Genomic DNA, 18,862 nt, shown 5'->3' with positions numbered 1-18,862 from the left:
TACACCACCACCCTTACCATCCACTCTGTCCTTCCGAATAGTTTGATACCCTCGGATATTTAACTCCCAGTCGTGACCATCCTTTAACCATGTTTCAGTAATGGCCACTAAATCATCGTCATTGCCGATGATTTGCACCATCAACTCATTTACCTTATTCCGAATATTACGAGCATTCAGGTAAAGGACACTTATGTTGGCTTTTATACCTCTGTTTTGAATCTTAACACCTCGATCAGTAACCTCTCCTAAGTTATATTTCCTCTTAACTTTTCTCCTAATTTTCCTTGTCGTTGAACCCATATCTTCATGTAACAACCTGCCGCGTCGCTTACCATTAATGCTTTCACTTCCCGTTTTATTCCTTTTAGTATTCCTGGTCCTATTCACTGAGCTCCCCTCAGCCACTGTACCTTGTACTGTCGCCCTTTTTGATTTTTGACTATGGCTTCTCTGCCTTACACTTTCCCCCTTACTGCCTTTTGTTTCTGTCCCTGTTTTACTACCTTCCGACTTCCTGCATTGGTTCCCATCCCCCTGCCACACTGATTGCCCAAGCATCTGACAATATAACCTTTGACCTGGACCAAGCCCAACAAGATGACCAGGCAGCAGGATCTTCCACTCTGTCGGGATGCCACAGGCCCAAGGGCTAATAGATGGCACGCATGTTGCCTTGCACGCGTCACCAGGGAGTGCCCTTCATTAACAGGAAGGGGTTCCACTCCATGAATGTCCAACTTGTGTGCAACCATGTTGGTGCACGCTTCCCCGGGAGTGTGCATGACAGCTCCCACAAGTGTGGGGCCAGTGCTGTCATGAATTATTTGTAGAACTCTGCCGGGGATCTATCTCGCCCGGCTCATTCCCAGCCTACATGAAGGTGATGCTCTCCATGACCCCTCCCAGTTCTAATGGTGCTTCCAGACGTTGTTTCCTATCCTCCCCTGCAACTGGCATGTCCAGTCCATCAAGGGACTGTTTCATCCCCAAGTCACCGGAGGGGGCTTGGAGGTGTACAGCCCCCGGTAGAAGGTCTCGAATGCCTTGTTGACCTTTTCCGGCTCTGCTATTAGTTTGCCTCTGTTGTCTCTAACCTGTGCTATTTCCCTCGTGGCTGCCTGCTTTCGCAGCTGGTGAGCGAACAGGAGGCAGGTCTCGTCTCCGTATTCTAAACAGACAGTTACCTAAGGCAGGAATTGAACCCGGGTCCCTGGTGCTGTAAGCCAGCAGTGCTAACCACTATGCCGCCCCATAAATGGAATCTTTATCTCCAGTTCTCTGAATCTTCATCAAATGATTCCATCGTGCCCAAATTTCCCCATATTTTTCAGTATCGGAATGGTCTTCCCACTTCCCTTAAATTAATGGTCTAGCTAAAAAAAAGTTGAACCAACAATTTGTTATCGCTTTATGATGCATTGCAAGCTGTGAGAATCCTTTGATCTCTGCCCCACTCTACCTCTGTGTCTTACTGTATTGCATATGGTGAGCCCTGCGGCCTGACTCCTCAGATTGCCATCTTAAAATTGGTACGAGCCCCTCATTATTATTATTATCATTTAGAATTTTTGTCCCACAAACCTTACCTGTTCTAACACCAGGTGCAATTTCAGACCTTCTGTTAATCTGACGATCGATCGATCTGGTGAAGCAGCTCCACTCTTCACACGGTAGTACAGTGGTTAGCACAGTTGCTTCACAGCTCCAGGGTCCCAGGTTCGATTCCCGGCTTGGGTCATTGTCTGTACGGAGTCTGCACGCTCTCCCCGTGTCTGCGTGGGTTTCCTCCGGGTGCTCCGGTTTCCTCCAACAATCCTCTTAAAACGCATTTTATTCAAACTTGTATCAAAGTAGGTTACAGCAAATAAACACCCCGGGAAACATTCTTCCCAACAATCAGCTATACAGTTTGTACAGATTTTTCTTTTTCACCCCCCCTCCCCATCACCCATCCCCCCACCCCCCTGCGACGAACAGCTCCTCAAACACGGTCAAAAACATCCCCCATCTTTTCTAAAACTCTTCTGCTGAGCCCCTTAACTCATACTTTATCTTCTCTAACCGCAGGAAGTCATACAGGTCACTCAACCAAGCTGCTACCCCCGGTGACGATGCCGACAGCCACTCCAGCAAAATTCATCGGCGGGCAATCAGAGAGGCGAAGACCAAGATATCCGTCCTCCTCTCCATGAGCTCCGGCTTCTCTGAAACCCCAAATATCGTCACCAAAGGGTCCGGGTCCACTCCCTCCTTCACTATCCTGGCTAAGACCGCCAACACTCCCGCCCAGAATCTTCCCAATTTTTCACAACCCCAAAACATGTGCACATGATTCGCTGGCCCCCGCCCACACCTCTCACACTCATCTGCTACCCCCTGAAAGAACCCACTCATTCTCGCCCGAGTCATATACACCCTGTGCACCACCTTAAACTGTATCAGGCTCATCCTTGCACAAGAGGTCCCCTTTACCCTTTGCAGTGCCTCACCCCATACTCCCCAATTGATCTCCATTCCCAACTTCGCTTCCCATTTCTCCTGGATCTTCACCACCCTGCTCCCCCAGCCACTTATATAGATCCCCAATTCTTCCCTCCCCTTCCACATCCGGAAGCAGCAGTCGCTCCAGCAGGGTGTATCCCGGCAATCTAGGGAACCCCTTCCAGATCTTTCGTGCAAAGTCCCTAACCTGCAGGTACCTGAACTCACTGCCCCTCGGCAGCTCTATCCTCTCCCTTAGCTGCTCCAGACTGGCGAACCCTTCCTCCAAATACAAATCCCTCACCTTGACCAGTCCCACTTCCCTCCACCTCCTGTATCCATCCCCCCCGGCTCAAACCCACGTTTCTCCCACCTCTTAAGACTCTCCCTGGCCTCCTCCACCAGCTTCGTTAAGTTCCACTTATGAAGCCCCGTCCATTCCCTCGCAACCTGAATCCCCAAGTACTAAACCTATCCCTCACTACCGTAAATGGCATCCCCCTTAAATTAGCCCGCTGTGCCAGCTCATTCACCGGGAATACCTCACTTTTCCCTACATTCAGCTTGTATCCCGTGAACCCTCCAAACCTCCCTAACAGGCCCATAATCCTTCCCGTACTCTCCAACGGATCCAAAACATACAGCAAGAGGTCATCGGCATAGAGCGACACCCGATGCTCCCTCTGTCCCCTCATTATCCCCTGCCACTCTGCCAACCACCTGAGAACCATTGCCATTGGCTCTGTGGCCAGCGCAAACTGCAGCGGCGACAGCGGGTACCCCTGCCTCGTACCCCTGTGTAAGTCAAAGCTTCGTGAGCTCATATCATTCGTCCTCACCCTCGCTCTTGGCGCCACATACAGCAACCGCATCCATGTCACAAATCTCGGCCAAACCCAAACCTTCCCAAAACTTCGAACAAGTACCGCCACTCCACCCGATCAAATGTTTTCTCCGCGTCCATGGACACCACCACCTCCAGTACCAGAGCTCTCAACGGATTCATCACCACATTCATCAGCTGTCTTATATTACTCACGAGCTGCAAAGATGTGCAGGTTAGGTGGATTGGCCATGTTCAATTGCCCCTTAGTGTCCAAAATGGTTAGGTGGGGTTACTGGGTTATGGGGATAGGGTGGAGGAGTGGGCTTTCCAAGAGCCAGTGCAGACTCAATGGGCTGAATGGCCTCCTTCTGCACTGTAAATTCTATGACTCTTCTACATGGAACTCTACCTTGCTGGTCAAAGTCTGGCTTTTCTCTTTCTTCTGAAAATATATTTTCTTCTCTGATCCGTTTCTCGTCGCCAGATTTCTTTTTGTAAACTGGCTGGATCTTTAGACTAATAGGACAAAAGAAATAGACTGCTGATGCACGTGGGTTTAATACAAGATCAACAGAGCTTTTTTGGGTAGGTCTTCACTGTATTAAAAAATTTATTGACTTTCCATTCTTCGTGTCAAAGTGGACACGCTCACATTTTCCCCACATGACACCCCATTTGCCAAATATTTGCCCACTCACTTAATCTAGCTACGTCCCGTTGCAGATTCCTTATGTCTTCTTCAGTTTACTTTCCTACCTGTCTTTGTGTCTTCAGTAAATGTAGCTGCCACACATTAAAGAGAGCTTCTCTCTGAGGTTGTTGGAAATGATTGTTACTGCATCAAGAACACTTTGGACACAAGATGGAAACCATTAGCTGTTGACCAGATGATGGAAAATGCTGAAGCAAAGGATGGAGAGAAAGTCAAGTCCAAACCAACAGCAGTAAACTGTAAAGACTTTGTCGATGAGCTTCATTGCGGCAGAGTTAGGATGTTGCAGGAGAGTAGATCCCATAATCCACAAGTACCAGCCTCCCCGAACAGGCGCCGGAATGTGGCGACTAGGGGCTTTTCACAGTAACTTCAATTTGAAGCCTACTTGTGACAATAAGCAATTTTCATTTTCATTTCATTTCATTACTGACGGACAGGAATCCGATTGGTCTCCCAGTCAGCAGGTTATTCGATATACTCAGCAGGACTGACAGCATCTGTGGAGGGAGAAACAGAGTTAACGTTTCAGACTATGTATGTGTGTGTATAGAGAAATAAATGGGATCACAGTCATTGAAAACATCTTCACTGATGAATCTGTTTCCATCACTAACTGATACCCATCTCTTTTCACAGGGTGAGGAAATCCAACGTGACCTTGGAGCTGTTCGTGGTGGTGGCGGCATTGGCGGTGGTATAGGAGGCACGGGTGGTAATGGAGGTAGGGGTTATGGTGGAGGAGGTAGGGGTGGTGATAGGCATGGTGATGGAGGAGGTAGGCATGGTAATGGAGGTGGTAGGCATGTCGATGGAGGTGCTAGGGGTTGCGATAGAGGTAGGCATGGTGATGCAGGTGGTAGGCATGGTGATGCAGGTGGTAGGTGTGGTGATGGAGGTGGTAGGCATGGTGATGGAGGTGGTAGGCATGGTGATGGAGGTGGTAGGCATGGTGATGCAGGTGGTAGGTGTGGTGATGGAGGTGGTAGGCATGGTGATGGAGGTGGTAGGCATGGTGATGCAGGTGGTAGGCATGGTGATGCAGGTGGTAGGTGTGGTGATGGAGGTGGTAGGCATGGTGATGGAGGTGGTAGGCATGGTGATCGAGGAGGTAGGCGTGGTGATGGAGGTGGTAGGGGTTGTGATAGAGGTAGATGTGGTGTTGGAGGTGGTAGGCATGGGAATGTAGGTGGTAGGTATGGTGATCGAGGAGGTAAGCGTGGTGATAAAGGTGGTAGGAATGGCAATAGAGGAGGTAAGCGTGGTGATAGAGGTGGTAGGAATGGCAATAGAGGAGGTAGGTGTGGTGATAGAGGTGGTAGGAATGTCAATAGAGGAGGTAGACGTGGTGATGGAGGTGGTAGGCGTGGTATCGGAGGTGGTAGGAATGGCAATAGAGGAGGTGGTGGTTGTGATGGAGGTGGTAGGAATGGCGATAGAGGAGGTAGGTGCGGTGATAGAGGTGGTAGGCATTGCGATAGAGGTGGTAGGGGTTGTGATGGAGGTGGTAGGAATGGTGATAGAAGAGGTAGGGGTTGTGATGGAGGTGATAGGCATTGCAATAGAGGAGGTAGGCGTGGTGGGGAAGGTGGCAGGGATTGTGATATAGGTAGGAGTGGTGTTGTAGGTGGTAGGCTTGGCAATGGAGGAGGTAGGGGATGTGATGGAGGTGGTAGACATGGTGGGTGTGGTGATGGAGGTGGTAATGGAGTTGGTAGGCATTGCGATAGAGGTAGGCATCGTGAGGAAGGCGGCAGGGGTTGTGATATAGGTAGGAGTGGTGTTGTAGGTGGTAGGCTTGGCAATGGAGGAGATAGGGGTTGTGATGGAGATGGTAGACATGGTGATGGAGGAGGTGAGAGAGTTCATCAATTGATTCCTTGTCTTGCTGGTGTTGGTTTCTGTTCTGCTGCTCGTGTGGCTCTGCATGTGGCTAGTGATGCTGCTGCTGCTGGTGTTGCCAAAGTTGCTGCAGGTGTTGCCAGTGCTGCTGCAGGTGTGGCCAATGTTGCTGCAGGTGTTGCCAATGCTGCTGCTGGTGTTGCCAATGCTGCTGCTGGTGCTGCCAATGCTGCTGCTGGTGCTGCCAATGCTGCTGCTGGTGTTGCCAATGCTGCTGCTGGTGTTGCCAATGCTGCTGGCAAACGGAATCAATGAGGGAGACATAGAACATAGAATACAGCGCAGTACAGGCCCTTCGGCCCACGATGTTGCACCGAAACAAAAGCCACCTAACCTACACTATGCCATTATCATCCATATGTTTATCCAATAAACTTTTAAATGCCCTCAATGTTGGCGAGTTCACTACTGTAGCAGGTAGGGCATTCCACGGCCTCACCACTCTTTGCGTAAAGAACCTACCTCTGACCTCTGTCCTATATCTATTACCCCTCAGTTTAAGGCTATGTCCCCTCGTGCTAGCCATTTCCATCCGCGGGAGAAGGCTCTCACTGTCCACCCTATCTAACCCCCTGATCATTTTGTATGCCTCTATTAAATCTCCTCTTAACCTTCTTCTCTCCAACGAAAACAACCTCGAGTCCATCAGCCTTTCCTCATAAGATTTTCCCTCCATACCAGGCAACATCCTGGTAAATCTCCTCCGCACCCGTTCCAAAGCTTCCACGTCCTTCCTATAATGAGGTGACCAGAACTGTACGCAATACTCCAAAGGCAGCTGTACCAGAGTTTTGTACAGCTGCAACATGACCTCCTGACTCCGGAACTCAATCCCTCTACCAATAAAGGCCAAAACTCCATAGGCCTTCTTCACAACACTATCAACCTGGGTGGCAACTTTCAGGGATCTATGTACATGGACACCTAGATCCCTCTGCTCATCCACACTTCCAAGAATTTTACCATTAGCCAAATATTCCGCATTCCTGTTATTCCTTCCAAAGTGAATCACCTCACACTTCTCTACATTAATCTCCATTTGCCACCTCTCAGCCCAGCTCTGCAGCTTATCTATGTCCCTCTGTAACCTGCTACATCCTTCCGCACTGTCGACAACACCACCGACTTTAGTGTCGTCTGCAAATTTACTCACCCACCCTTCTGCGCCCTCCTCTAGGTCATTTATAAAAATGACAAACAGCAACGGCCCCAGAACAGATCCTTGTGGTACGCCACTTGTAACTGAACTCCATTCTGAACATTTCCCATCAACCACCACCCTCTGTCTTCTTTCAGCTAGCCAATTTCTGATCCACATCTCTAAATCACCCTCAATCCCCAGCCTCCGTATTTTCTGCAAGAGCCTACCGTGGGGAACCTTATCAAACGCTTTACTGAAATCCATATACACATCAACTGCTCTACCCTCGTCTACCTGTTCAGTCACCTTCTCAAAGAACTCGATAAGGTTTGTGAGGCATGACCTACCCTTCACAAAGCCATGCTGACTATCCCTGATCATATTATTCCCATCTAGATGATTATAAATCTTGTCTCTTATAATCCCCTCCAAGGACTTCCGGCTGCGGCGATGACCAGCTAAGCCGCACGTTTCAGCTCGAACGGACCTTCGGGCTCTTTTAAGAGCCCCAACGGGGAATTTTTTCGGGACGAAACCCGGTGTGGGGTGAGACAACAGGGAGTCCCCCCCAACGAAAAAGAAAAATATCTTTGCGGCAAGATCGCGAAGAATCCTCGAGGACAGGGGCAGAAGGAAAAAGGAGCAAGATGGCGGCGGAGAGAGCCCAGGCAACATGGGGGCCGGACCAAGACGAATTTTTGAGACGGTGTGTGGAGCTGCTTAAGAAGGAGGTGCTGGCCCTGATGCTACAAGCAATTGAGGGGCTTAAGGAGGCACAAAAGACCCAGGAGATGGAGCTCCGCGTGATGGAGCAGAAGGTGACGGACAACGAGGACGAGATCCTGGGCCTGGCGGTCAAAACGCAGACGCACGAGGCGCTCCACAAAAAGTGCATTGAAAGGATTGAAGTCCTAGAAAACAGATCACGGAGAAAGAACCTTCGGATCCTGGGTCTCCCCGAGGGAGTGGAAGGAGCGGACGGCGGGGCTTACGTGAGCACGATGCTACGCTCACTAATGGGAGCTGAGGCCCCCTCGGGCCCCTTGGAAGTGGAAGGGGCCCATCGGGTCCCTGCGAGGAGACCAAAGGCGGGAGAACCACCTAGGGCGACGATCGTGCGATTCCATCGCTTCAATGACAGAGAGGTGGTTCTGAGATGGGCCAAAAAGGTACGAAGTAGTAGATGGGAGAATGCGGTGGTACGGGTGTACGAGGATTGGAGTGCGGAGGTAGCGAGAAGGAGGGTGAGTTTTAATCGAGCCAAGGAGGTGCTACACAAGAAGGTGAAGTTTGGGATGTTGCAGCCGGCGCAACTGTGGGTCACGCACCAGGAGAGGCATCACTACTTCAAAACGGCGGAAGAAGCATGGAACTTCATTAAAAACGAGAAACTGGATCAGAACTGAGGGACTGATGTTGGAGGGGAAACGACAATGCTGATGTATATAGAGATGTAAATTGGGGAGGGGGGGGCACTAAGAAATGTGGGCGCCGGTGGGGGGGAAGAAGAGACATAGGCGGGGGATGGGGAATGGGAGTGGGGCGGCAGAGGGAGCTGCGCCACGGGGGGCGGGACGGCTCTAGAGAACACGGGGCTTATTGTTCTTGTTCCCGCGCCAGAAAGATGATGGCGGGAAGATAGGTGCAAGGTAGATGGGAGTTCCCCACACAGGGGGGGTCAAGGAGAGAGCGGGAGAAGCCGGGGTCAGTTGAAGTCAGCTGACTTTCGGAAGCAATATGGGGGGAGTAATCATGCTAGATGGGGATCTAGCGGGGGGGGGGGGGGTGGGGGGGGGAGATAACTGGGTTGCTGCTGCAGAGATCGAAGAGGAACTGGTAAAAGAAAAGGTGGTCGGGGCGGGAATGCGCCGCCTGGGGAACGGGTGGGTGCGCGGAACCGGGACGTGGGACTGGCCTAGAGAGGGTGATGGCTAGTCGACAGGGGAGGGGGGCAGGCAGCCCCCCAGTTCGGCTGATCACGTGGAACGTGAGAGGCCTAAATGGGCCGATTAAAAGGGCCCGAGTGTTCGCGCACTTGAAAGGATTGAGGGCAGACGTGGCCATGCTTCAGGAGACGCACCTGAAGGTGGCGGACCAAGTTAGGTTAAGGAAAGGATGGGTGGGACAGGTGTTCCACTCAGGGTTGGATGCAAAGAACAGAGGGGTGGCCATACTGGTGGGGAAACGGGTGTCATTCGAAGCTAGGAACATTGTAGCAGACAGCGGAGGCAGATATGTGATGGTGAGTGGCAGACTGGAAGGAATGGAGGTCGTGTTGGTTAACGTATATGCCCCGAATTGGGATGATGCGGGATTTATGAAGCGGATGCTGGGACGTATCCCGGACGTGGAGGTAGGAAACCTGATAATGCGGGGGGGGGCGGGGGACTTCAACACCGTGTTGGATCCAGGGTTAGATAGATCTAGATCTAGGACCGGAAGAAGGCCGGCAGCGGCCAAGGTGCTTAGGGGGTTTATGGACCAAATGGGGGGAGTGGATCCGTGGCGATTTGTTAGGCCGATGGCCAAAGAGATCTTCTTCTCCCATGTTCACAAGGTGTACTCCCGGATAGATTTCTTTGTTTTGGGAAGGTCACTGATCTCGAGGGTGGAAGGAACTGAGTACTCAACCAACAGCTGTTTCGGATCATGCCCCACACTGGGTGGACCTGGAACTAGGAGAGGAGAGGGAGCAGCGTTCACTCTGGCGACTGGATGTGGGATTACTGGCGGATGAGGGAGTCTGCGGAAGGGTGCGGGGATGTATCGAAAGGTACCTGGAGGCCAATGACGACGGGGAGGTCCGAGTGGGAGTAGTATGGGAAGCACTAAAGGCGGTGGTCAGAGGAGAGCTGATCTCCATCAGGGCCCACAAGGGGAAAATAGAGGCCAAGGAAAGGGAAAGACTACTGGGGGAGATCTTGAGGGTAGATAAAGAATACGCGGAGGCCCCGGATGAAGGACTATACAGGGAGAGGCGACGACTCCAGACGGAGTTCGACCTGTTGACCACAAGGAGGGCGGAGGCATAGTGGAGGAAGGCACAGGGGATGAGATATGAATATGGGGAAAAGGCGAGTCGCCTGTTGGCCCATCAGCTGCGAAAGAGGACAGCGGCGAGGGAGATAGGGGGAATTAGGGATGAAATGGGAGCTACGGTGCGGAGAGCAGGGAAGATAAACAAGGTGTTTAAGACCTTTTACGAGAGACTATATAGGTCCCAACCCCCGGAGGGAAAAGAGGAGATGCGGCAGTTTTTGGACCAATTAAGGTTTCCGAGGGTGGAGGAGCAGGGGGTGGAAGGCCTGGGGGCGCCGATTGGGGTGGACGAGGTTACCAAGGGGCTGGGGAACATGCAGGCAGGGAAGGCCCCGGGACCAGATGGGTTCCCGGTGGAATTCTATAGAAAATATGTGGACTTGTTGGCCCCGCTGCTGGTAAGGACCTTTAACGAGGCCAGAGAAGGGGGGACCCTACCCCCGACAATGTCGGAGGCGACGATATCGCTAATCTTGAAGCGGGATAAAGATCCGCTGCAGTGCGGGTCCTATAGGCCTATCTCACTGCTAAATGTGGACGCCAAGTTGCTAGCAAAGGTGCTGGCAACGAGGATAGAGGATTGTGTCCCGGGGGTGGTGCACAAAGACCAGACAGGGTTCGTAAAGGGGAGACAACTAAATGTCAACGTGCGACGGCTATTAGGGGTGATAATGATGCCCCCAGCAGAGGGGGAGGCAGAGATAGTGGCGGCAATGGACGCAGAGAAGGCATTTGATAGGGTGGAGTGGGAGTATCTATGGGAGGTGCTGAGGAGGTTCGGGTTCGGGGACGGATTTGTCAGCTGGGTTAAACTCCTCTATGGGGCCCCAACGGCAAGTGTGGTCACAGGTCGGCAAAGGTCGGAGTATTTTCGACTACACAGGGGAACAAGACAGGGATGCCCGTTGTCCCCATTACTGTCCACGTTGGCAATTGAACCACTGGCCATAGCGCTGAGAGACTCCAGAAAATGGAGAGGGGTGATTAGAGGGGGAGAGGAACACCGAGTGTCACTCTACGCGGATGACCTACTGTTGTATGTGACGGACCCAGTGGGGGGGATGACAGAGGTCATGCAGGTATTGAGGGAGTTTGGAGATTTCTCGGGATATAGGCTTAACATGGGAAAGAGTGAGCTATTTGTGATACACCCTGGGGACCAGAGTAGAGGGATAGATGGCCTACCACTAAGGAGAGTGGAAAGAAACTTCCGACACCTGGGGATTCAGATAGCCAGGAGCTGGGGAACCTTACACAGACTCAATCTGACACGGCTGGTGGAACAAATGGAAGAGGATTTCAAAAGGTGGGACATGCAGCCGCTGTCACTGGCGGGCAGAGTGCAGGCAATTAAGATGATGGTCCTCCCGAGGTTCCTATTTGTGTTCCAATGTCTCCCTATACTGATCACTAAGGCCTTCTTTAAAAAAATAGATAGGAGCATCACGAGCTTCGTGTGGGCAAGGAAGGCCCCGAGGGTAAGGAGGGGGTTCCTACAACGTAGCAGAGACAGAGGGGGACTGGCGTTGCCGAATTTGGGCGACTACTACTGGGCCGCCAACGTGGCGATGATTCGTAAATGGATGATAGAGGGAGAGGGAGTGGCGTGGAAAAGGTTGGAGATGAAATCCTGCAAAGGGACGAGTTTAAAAGCGCTGGTGACGGCGCCACTACCGCTCTCCCAAAAATAATTTACCATGAACCCAGTGGTGGCGGCAACATTAAGTATCTGGGGGCAATGGAGGCGACAGAGGGGTGTGCTGGGAGCCTCGGTGTGGTCCCCGATCAGGAACAACCATAGGTTTGCCCCAGGGAGGCTGGACGGAGGATTCCAGAACTGGCACCGGGTAGGAATCAGGAGAGTGGGAGATTTATTTATAGACGGGACGTTTACGAGCTAGGGAGCGCTTGAGGAAAAGTATGAGCTGCCCCGGGGAAATTTCTTTAGATATATGCAGGTAAGAGCGTTCACAAAACAACTGGTGAGGGAATTTCCGCTGCTCCCGACACAAGGGATCCAGGACAGGGTGCTTTCGGGGGTGTGGGTCGGGGAGGGCAAAGTGTCAGAGATATACCGGGAGATGAGAGAAGAGGGGGAGGAGTTGGTGGGCGAACTGAAGGGAAAATGGGAAGAAGAGCTCGGGGAGGAGATTGAGGAGGGTTTGTGGGCTGATGCCCTAAGCAAGGTAAATTCCTCTTCCTCGTGTGCCAGGCTTAGCCTGATCCAATTTAAGGTGCTGCATAGAGCACACATAACGGGAGCAAGGTTGAGCAGGTTCTTCGGAGTAGAGGACAAGTGTGGGAGGTGCGGGGGAAGCCCGGCGAACCACACACATATGTTTTGGTTGTGTCCGGCACTGGAGGGGTATTGGAGGGGAGTGACAGGAGTGATCTCGAAGGTGGTGAAGGTCCGGGTCAAGCCAGGCTGGGGGTTAGCTATATTTGGAGTAGCGGATGAGCCGGGAGTGCAGGAGGCGAAAGAGGCCGATGTCGTGGCCTTTGCGTCCCTAGTAGCCCGGCGTAGGATTTTACTCATGTGGAAGGAAGCGAAACCCCCCGGACTGGAGGCCTGGATAAACGATATGGCGGGGTTCATAAAACTAGAGCAGATGAAGTTTGCGCTGAGAGGATCGGCTCAAGGGTTCACCAGACGGTGGCAACCGTTCCTCGACTACCTAGCGGAACGTTAGAGGGAAGATAGATGACCAGCAGCAGCAACTCAGGGAGCGGGGGGGGGGGGGGGGGGGTAAACTGTTTGGGTTTTTGGAGGGGGAGAGGGGGCGGGGGGGGAGTATTACTTTGTGTTATTTGGTTCGTTTACCATGTTAGTTACACAATGTTGTGTTGCAGTTATCATGTTACCTTTATTTTTATTTTTTTTGATTTGTAAGGGAAAAAATTGTGTTTGAAAACTCTAATAAAATATATTTTTTAAAAAATAATAAATAATCCCCTCCAAGACTTTACCCACAACAGACGTGAGGCTCACCGGTCTATAGTTGCCGGGGTTGTCTCTGCTCCCCTTCTTGAACAAAGGGACCACATTTGCTATCCTCCAGTCCTCTGGCACTATTCCTGTAGCCAATGATGACATAAAAATCAAAGCCAAAGGCTCAGTAATCTCTTCCCTGGCTTCCCAGAGAATCGTAGGATAAATCCCATCAGGTCCCGGGGACTTATCTATTTTCAGCCTGTCCAGAATTGCCAACACCTCTTCCCTACTTACCTCAATGCCATCTATTCTAATAGCCTGGGTCTCAGCATTCTCCTCCACAACATTCTCTTTTTCCTGAGTGAATACTGACGAAAAATATTCATTTAGTATCTCGCCTATCTCTTCAGACTCCACACACAACTTCCCATCCCTGTCCTTGACTGGCCCTACTCTTACCCTAGTCATTCGCTTATTCCTGACATACCTATAGAAAGCTTTTGGGTTTCCCTGATAACAGATCAGTCCGAGGGAGAGTTGTTGAGGAGTCTTGTAGCTGTGGGGAAGAAGCTGTTCCTATGTCTGGATGTGCGGGTCTTCAGACTTCTGTACCTTCTGCCTGATGGAAGGGTCTGGAAGAAGACAATGCCTGGCTGGGAGGTGTCTCTGATACTGCTGTCTGCCTTCCTGAGGCAGCGGGAGGTGGAGACAGAATCAATGTGGGAGTGCAAGCTTGTGTGATGCGTTGGGCTGAGTTCACCACACTCTGCAGTTTCTTGCGATCTTGAACCGAGCAGTTGCCATACCAGGCTGTGATGCAGCCGGATAGGATGCTCTCTATCGCACATCTGAAGAAGTTTGTGAGAGTCGATGCAGACATGCCAAATTACTTTCGCTTCCGTTAAAGGTTCTAAATAAATGCAATTTGTCAGAGCAGTTGTTATTCTGGACCGTAACTGCAGGAACTTCACTTTCAAATGGTCACGTTGATTTCTAGTGTAAACCCCGTCTTCTTTCCAGTCATCTTCTCAACCCAGACCTGGAGATTTAATTGAAATATTCCGAGGTGCCTACCAACACTGGGCTATCTATATCGGAAATGGATATGTCATTCACTTAACTTCAGGTAAAGGCTACTGAATTTTTCTACTTAGATTCAATGATCTTTTCTATTGACAGAATAAAATTATGAACCTGAAGTCTGTCCATAATCCATTATTTCCAATGGAGACTGCCTATGTAAACATCACACTGTAATTACAATATTTCACCAGTGGAGGTGCTGCTGTGTCACCATTGGAAAGAGGGTGTAATTACAGTGACACCGTTCTGAGACCCTGGGCTGGATTCTCCAATCCCTGACGCTGGAATCGCATTCGGCGAGGGGAGCGGAGAATCCCTGATGACACCCAAATTGGGGGGCCGCTTTCGCGATGCTCCGCCTTACCCACAGCCTCAGGACATTGCCTGAGGCCCCCCCCGCCGATGCGCCGTCCCCAACCAGCCAAGTTCCCAACGGCGTGGGGCACTGTGGTCTCACCCGTCGTGAACTCCGTGTGGCGGCTGCAGACTCATTCCAGGGCCGGCACAGTCCGGGGAGGGCCGATCCGCAGGCAGGGGGGGTTTCATTCAGGGCTGGGTGCACTGTGGAGAGTGAGGGGGGGCCCGTTGCGCGCGAGCAGCCGAAGGGGGTACTATCTTTGCGGTCCAGGTCCGTGGGCTGAGTCCGCCATGAACCCCCTCGCGCCGCCACGGACCCGGCAATGCTCCGGGACGTGTCGGCAGCTAGAGCTGGGAGCTCTACGCTGCCTGGCTGCTAGCCCCTCCTTCCTTCGCCAATGGCGGCAAATGTCTTGACATCAAGTTCTGGAATTCCCTCCCTAAACCCCTGCAGCGGACACAAGTGATGGAACCAGTGGGATGTTGTGACCTTACTCCCAATTATTTTGAGGTCAGCATTAATTAGACTGCATGCAGGTAAACTGGCTCAATGTGGGAATGACCTCCCCGCACTCCCTTCCTCTAGCCTGTCTCTGCTACTGTCTGAGTCCACGCTGACTAACTTTAAACCCTCTGTGATAATGTTAACCTCAGCTCCCTGAACTCAATAACCCAGCTTTGACAGAATCGTCCAGACTGGAAACGTTTGCTCCCTTCTCTCTCCCCAGAGGCTGTCAGACCTACTGAGATTGTCCAGTATTTTCTGTTTTTGTTTTAGATTCCAGCATCCACAGTAATTTGCTTTTATCAATAACCCAGCTCTTCATTTCACTCCTCGTTGATACACCTTGGGATATTTAGTCTTAAAGGTAGCAGCGAACTGTAACTTGTAACTAATGGAGGCTTTTAATCAGCTTCAGTAACACATTCCCTTTAACTGTAACTAACCCACAGCCCATCCCTCTAACTGTAAAGACCCTGGATATTCAAACAACCTCAATAAACACTAAAAAAAAGCAAACACGTGTGTGGAATCTGAAACAGAAAATGCTGGAAGAACGCAGGTCTGGCAGCTTCTGTGGTGATAGACTGACCACCAACATTCATTACAAAGCCTACCGACTCCCACAGCCACCTCAGAATGACAGTATAATGCAGTGCAGAAGAGGCCCTTTGGTCCACCGCCACATGAAAGACCCTGACCTGCCCATCTAATCCCATTTGCCAGCACATGGCCCACAGCCTTGAATGTTAAGACGTTTCAAGTACTCACCCAGGTACTTCTTAAAGGATGTCAGGTCACCCGCCTCTACACCCTCCCAGGCAGTGCATTCCAGACCATCACCAACCTCTGGGTAGAAAAGGTTTGAACTCAAACTCCCCCTAAGCCTCCTGCCCCTAACCTTGAACTTGTGTCCCCCTCATAACTGTCCCTTGAACTAAGGGGAACAGCTGCTCCCTATCCATGCCCCTCATAATCTTGTACACCTCGATCAGGTCGCCCCTCAGTCTTCTCTGCTCCAGAGAAAATAACCCGAGCCTATCCAATCTCTCTTTATAACTTAAATGTTCCATCCCAGGCAACATCCTGGTGAATCTCTTCTGCACCCCCTCCAGTGCAATCACATCCTTCCTGTAATGTGGCGACCAGAATTGCACACAGTACTCCCGCTGTGGCCTCACCAAAGTTCTATACAACTCCAACAGGACCTCCCTGCTTTTGTAATCCATGCCTCGATTGATAAAGGCAAGTGTCCCATGAGCCTTTTTCACCTCCCTATTAACCTGCCCTTCTGCCTTCAGAGATTTATGGACAAACACGCCAAGCTCCCTCTGTTCCTCGGAACGTCCCAGTGTCAGGCCGTTCATTGAATATTTCCTTGTTAAACTGCTGCTTCCAAAATGTATCAGCTCGGACTTTTCTGGGTTAAATTCCATCTGCCACGTTTCTGCCCATTTGACCATCCCGTCTGTATCTTCCTGTAGCCCGGGACTCTCAGCCTCACTGTTAACCACCCGGCCAATCTCTGTGTCATCCGCAATCTTACTGATCACCCCCCCCCCCCCCCCCCCCCCCCCCCCCCACACATAGTCATCTATGTTGTTTATATAAATGATGAATAATAGGGGGCCCAGCACAGATCCCTGTGGTCCGACACTGGACACTGACTTCCAGTCACTAAAGCAGACGTCTGTCATCACCGTTCTTGTCTCCTACAGCTCAGCCAATTTGAATCCACCTTATCAAGTTACCCTGGGACCACATTAGTTGTTCTCCAGTTCTCTGGCACCTCCCCGGTGGCCAGGCAGGAATTAAAGATTTGGGGTCAGATCCCCTGCAATCTCCTCCCTCGCACCCCACAGCATCCTGGGACACAATTCATTCGGACCTGAAGATTTGTCCACTTTTAAGCCTGCCAGCACCTCCGAAACCTTGTCACCCCCAATGTCAATGTGCCCAAGAAACTCCTAGTCTCCCTGAGGTACCCTCAATAATGATGCTTAGAGATTAAACTGTAAGGAAGGCTTTATTAAGCTAATAACTATGCTACAGATTTGGACGAGAGCTGACTGCTATACAGACCATGAGGCAGGCCTTTATGTATGGCTCCCAGATGGGCGGAGCCAGAGGCGGAGTCCCCAGGGTTCCAAGCCTGGTCTTAAAGGGGACATCACCTTACATGATGATAAGGCAGTAACCGTTCATCACATTCGCCCCCCGTTTAAAAAGGAGTCCGGCGGGGATGAAGTGCCATCATAGGTCCATCCGTCTCGGCGGCCGGATCGTCCTCCTCGATCTCCTCAGTTCGGGCGATGGTGCGGCGGTCACGGACGTCCCGGTTGAGGGCACATCCGGGAGCACAGCGGTCGGAGCTTCGGTCCGGGTCGGGGCAGGGGAACTAGGCAGGGCCGGGGGTAGCGGAGCCGGCGCCGGCGGGGTGTGTAAAGGGTGGGGGGCGCACGGTAGGAGCTCACCAACGGGTGGTAGGGCCGGAAGTGGGTGTTGTAGGGGGTGACGGGTCCTGCAGGGGAGCGGCGCGGGAAGGGGCGTCTGTGGTGGAGGATCCAGCGGGCGCCAGATCCCGGAGGGAAACCGTATCTTGCCTGCCGTCGGAGTACTCCACGTAGGCGTAACTGGGGTTGGCGTGGAGCAGTCGGACCTTTTCAACTAGGGGGTCCGTTTTATGGCTCCTCACGTGCCTCCGGAGAAGAACAGGTCCCGGAGCCGTCAGCCAAGGTGGAAGCGAGACCCCGGAGGTAGACTTCCTGGGGAAGAGAAACAATCGCTCATGAGGGGTCTCATTTGTGGCCGTGCAGAGGAGTGACCTAATGGAGTGTAGGGCATCGGGTAGGACCTCCTGCCAGCGGGTGGTTGGGAGATTTCTCGACCGCAGGGCCAGAAGGACAGCCTTCCACACGGTAGCATTCTCCCTCTCCACCTGCCCGTTTCCCCGTGGGTTATAGCTGGTCGTTCTGCTCGAGGCGGTGCCTTTGCTGAGCAGATACTGACGCAGTTCATCGCTGATGAACGATGTACCCCGGTCGCTGTGGATATAAGCAGGGAAACCGAACAGGGTGAAGATGCTGTGCAGTGCCTTGATTACGGAGGCTGAGGTCATGTCGGGGCAGGGGATGGCGAATGGGAAACGATAACGGTAAGGAAATAGGCATAACGGTTGGTGGACGGGAGGGGCCCCTTGAAGTCCACGCTCAGTCGCTCAAAGGGGCCCGAGGCCTTCACGAGCCGAACCTTGTCTGGCCGATAGAAGTGCGGTTTGCACTCCGCACAGACCTGGCAGGCCCTGACCATGGCCTTGACCTCCTTGGTTGAGTAAGGTAGGTTGGGGGACTTAATGAAATGGACGAGCCGGGTAACCCCCGGGTGGCAGAGGTCATTGTGGATGGCTTGCAGGCGGTCCTCCTGCGCGTTGGCGCATGTGCCGCGGGACAGGGCATCTGGGGGCTCGTTGAGCTCCCCTGGACAATACTTGATATCGTACGAGTAGGTGGAGAGTTCGATCCTCCACCTCAAAATTTTATCGTTTTTTATTTTGCCCCGTTGCATGTTATCGAACATATAGGCGACCGACCGTTGGTCGGTGACGAGGGTAAACCTCCTACCGGCGAGGTAGTGTCTCCAGCACCGCACAGCCTCCACAATGGCTTGTGCCTCCTTTTCGACTGCAGAGTGTCGAATCTCGGAGGCGGTGAGGGTTCGAGAGAAGAACGCTACTGGTCTGCCTCCTTGATTGAGGGTAGCAGCCAGGGCGATGTCTGATGCATCGCTCTCTCTCTGGAAAGGGATGGTTTCGTCCACCGCGTGCATGGCGGCCTTGATGATGTCGGCCTTGATGCGGTTGAAGGCCAATTGAGCCTCAGCCGAGA

At 52.0% G+C, this 18,862-nt stretch overlaps 1 protein-coding gene across 1 annotated transcript in view; it reads left to right on the top strand.

Annotated features, from left to right (window-relative positions):
- LOC140399864 (phospholipase A and acyltransferase 3-like) overlaps positions 1–18,862 on the top strand; it is a 55,538-nt gene that overhangs the window by 13,853 nt on the left and 22,823 nt on the right. Inside the window, exon 3 of the mRNA XM_072489328.1 lies at positions 14,057–14,162. Coding sequence (XP_072345429.1) covers positions 14,057–14,162 — 106 coding nt within the window. The remainder of the gene's footprint in view (positions 1–14,056; positions 14,163–18,862) is intronic.

The sequence above is a fragment of the Scyliorhinus torazame genome, chromosome 24 (genome assembly GCF_047496885.1).
Source record: "Scyliorhinus torazame isolate Kashiwa2021f chromosome 24, sScyTor2.1, whole genome shotgun sequence".
In the NCBI taxonomy this organism is placed as follows: Eukaryota; Metazoa; Chordata; class Chondrichthyes; order Carcharhiniformes; family Scyliorhinidae; genus Scyliorhinus; species Scyliorhinus torazame.
Note: the sequence above shows the minus strand (reverse complement) of the source record. Positions and strands in the feature narration are given on the sequence as shown.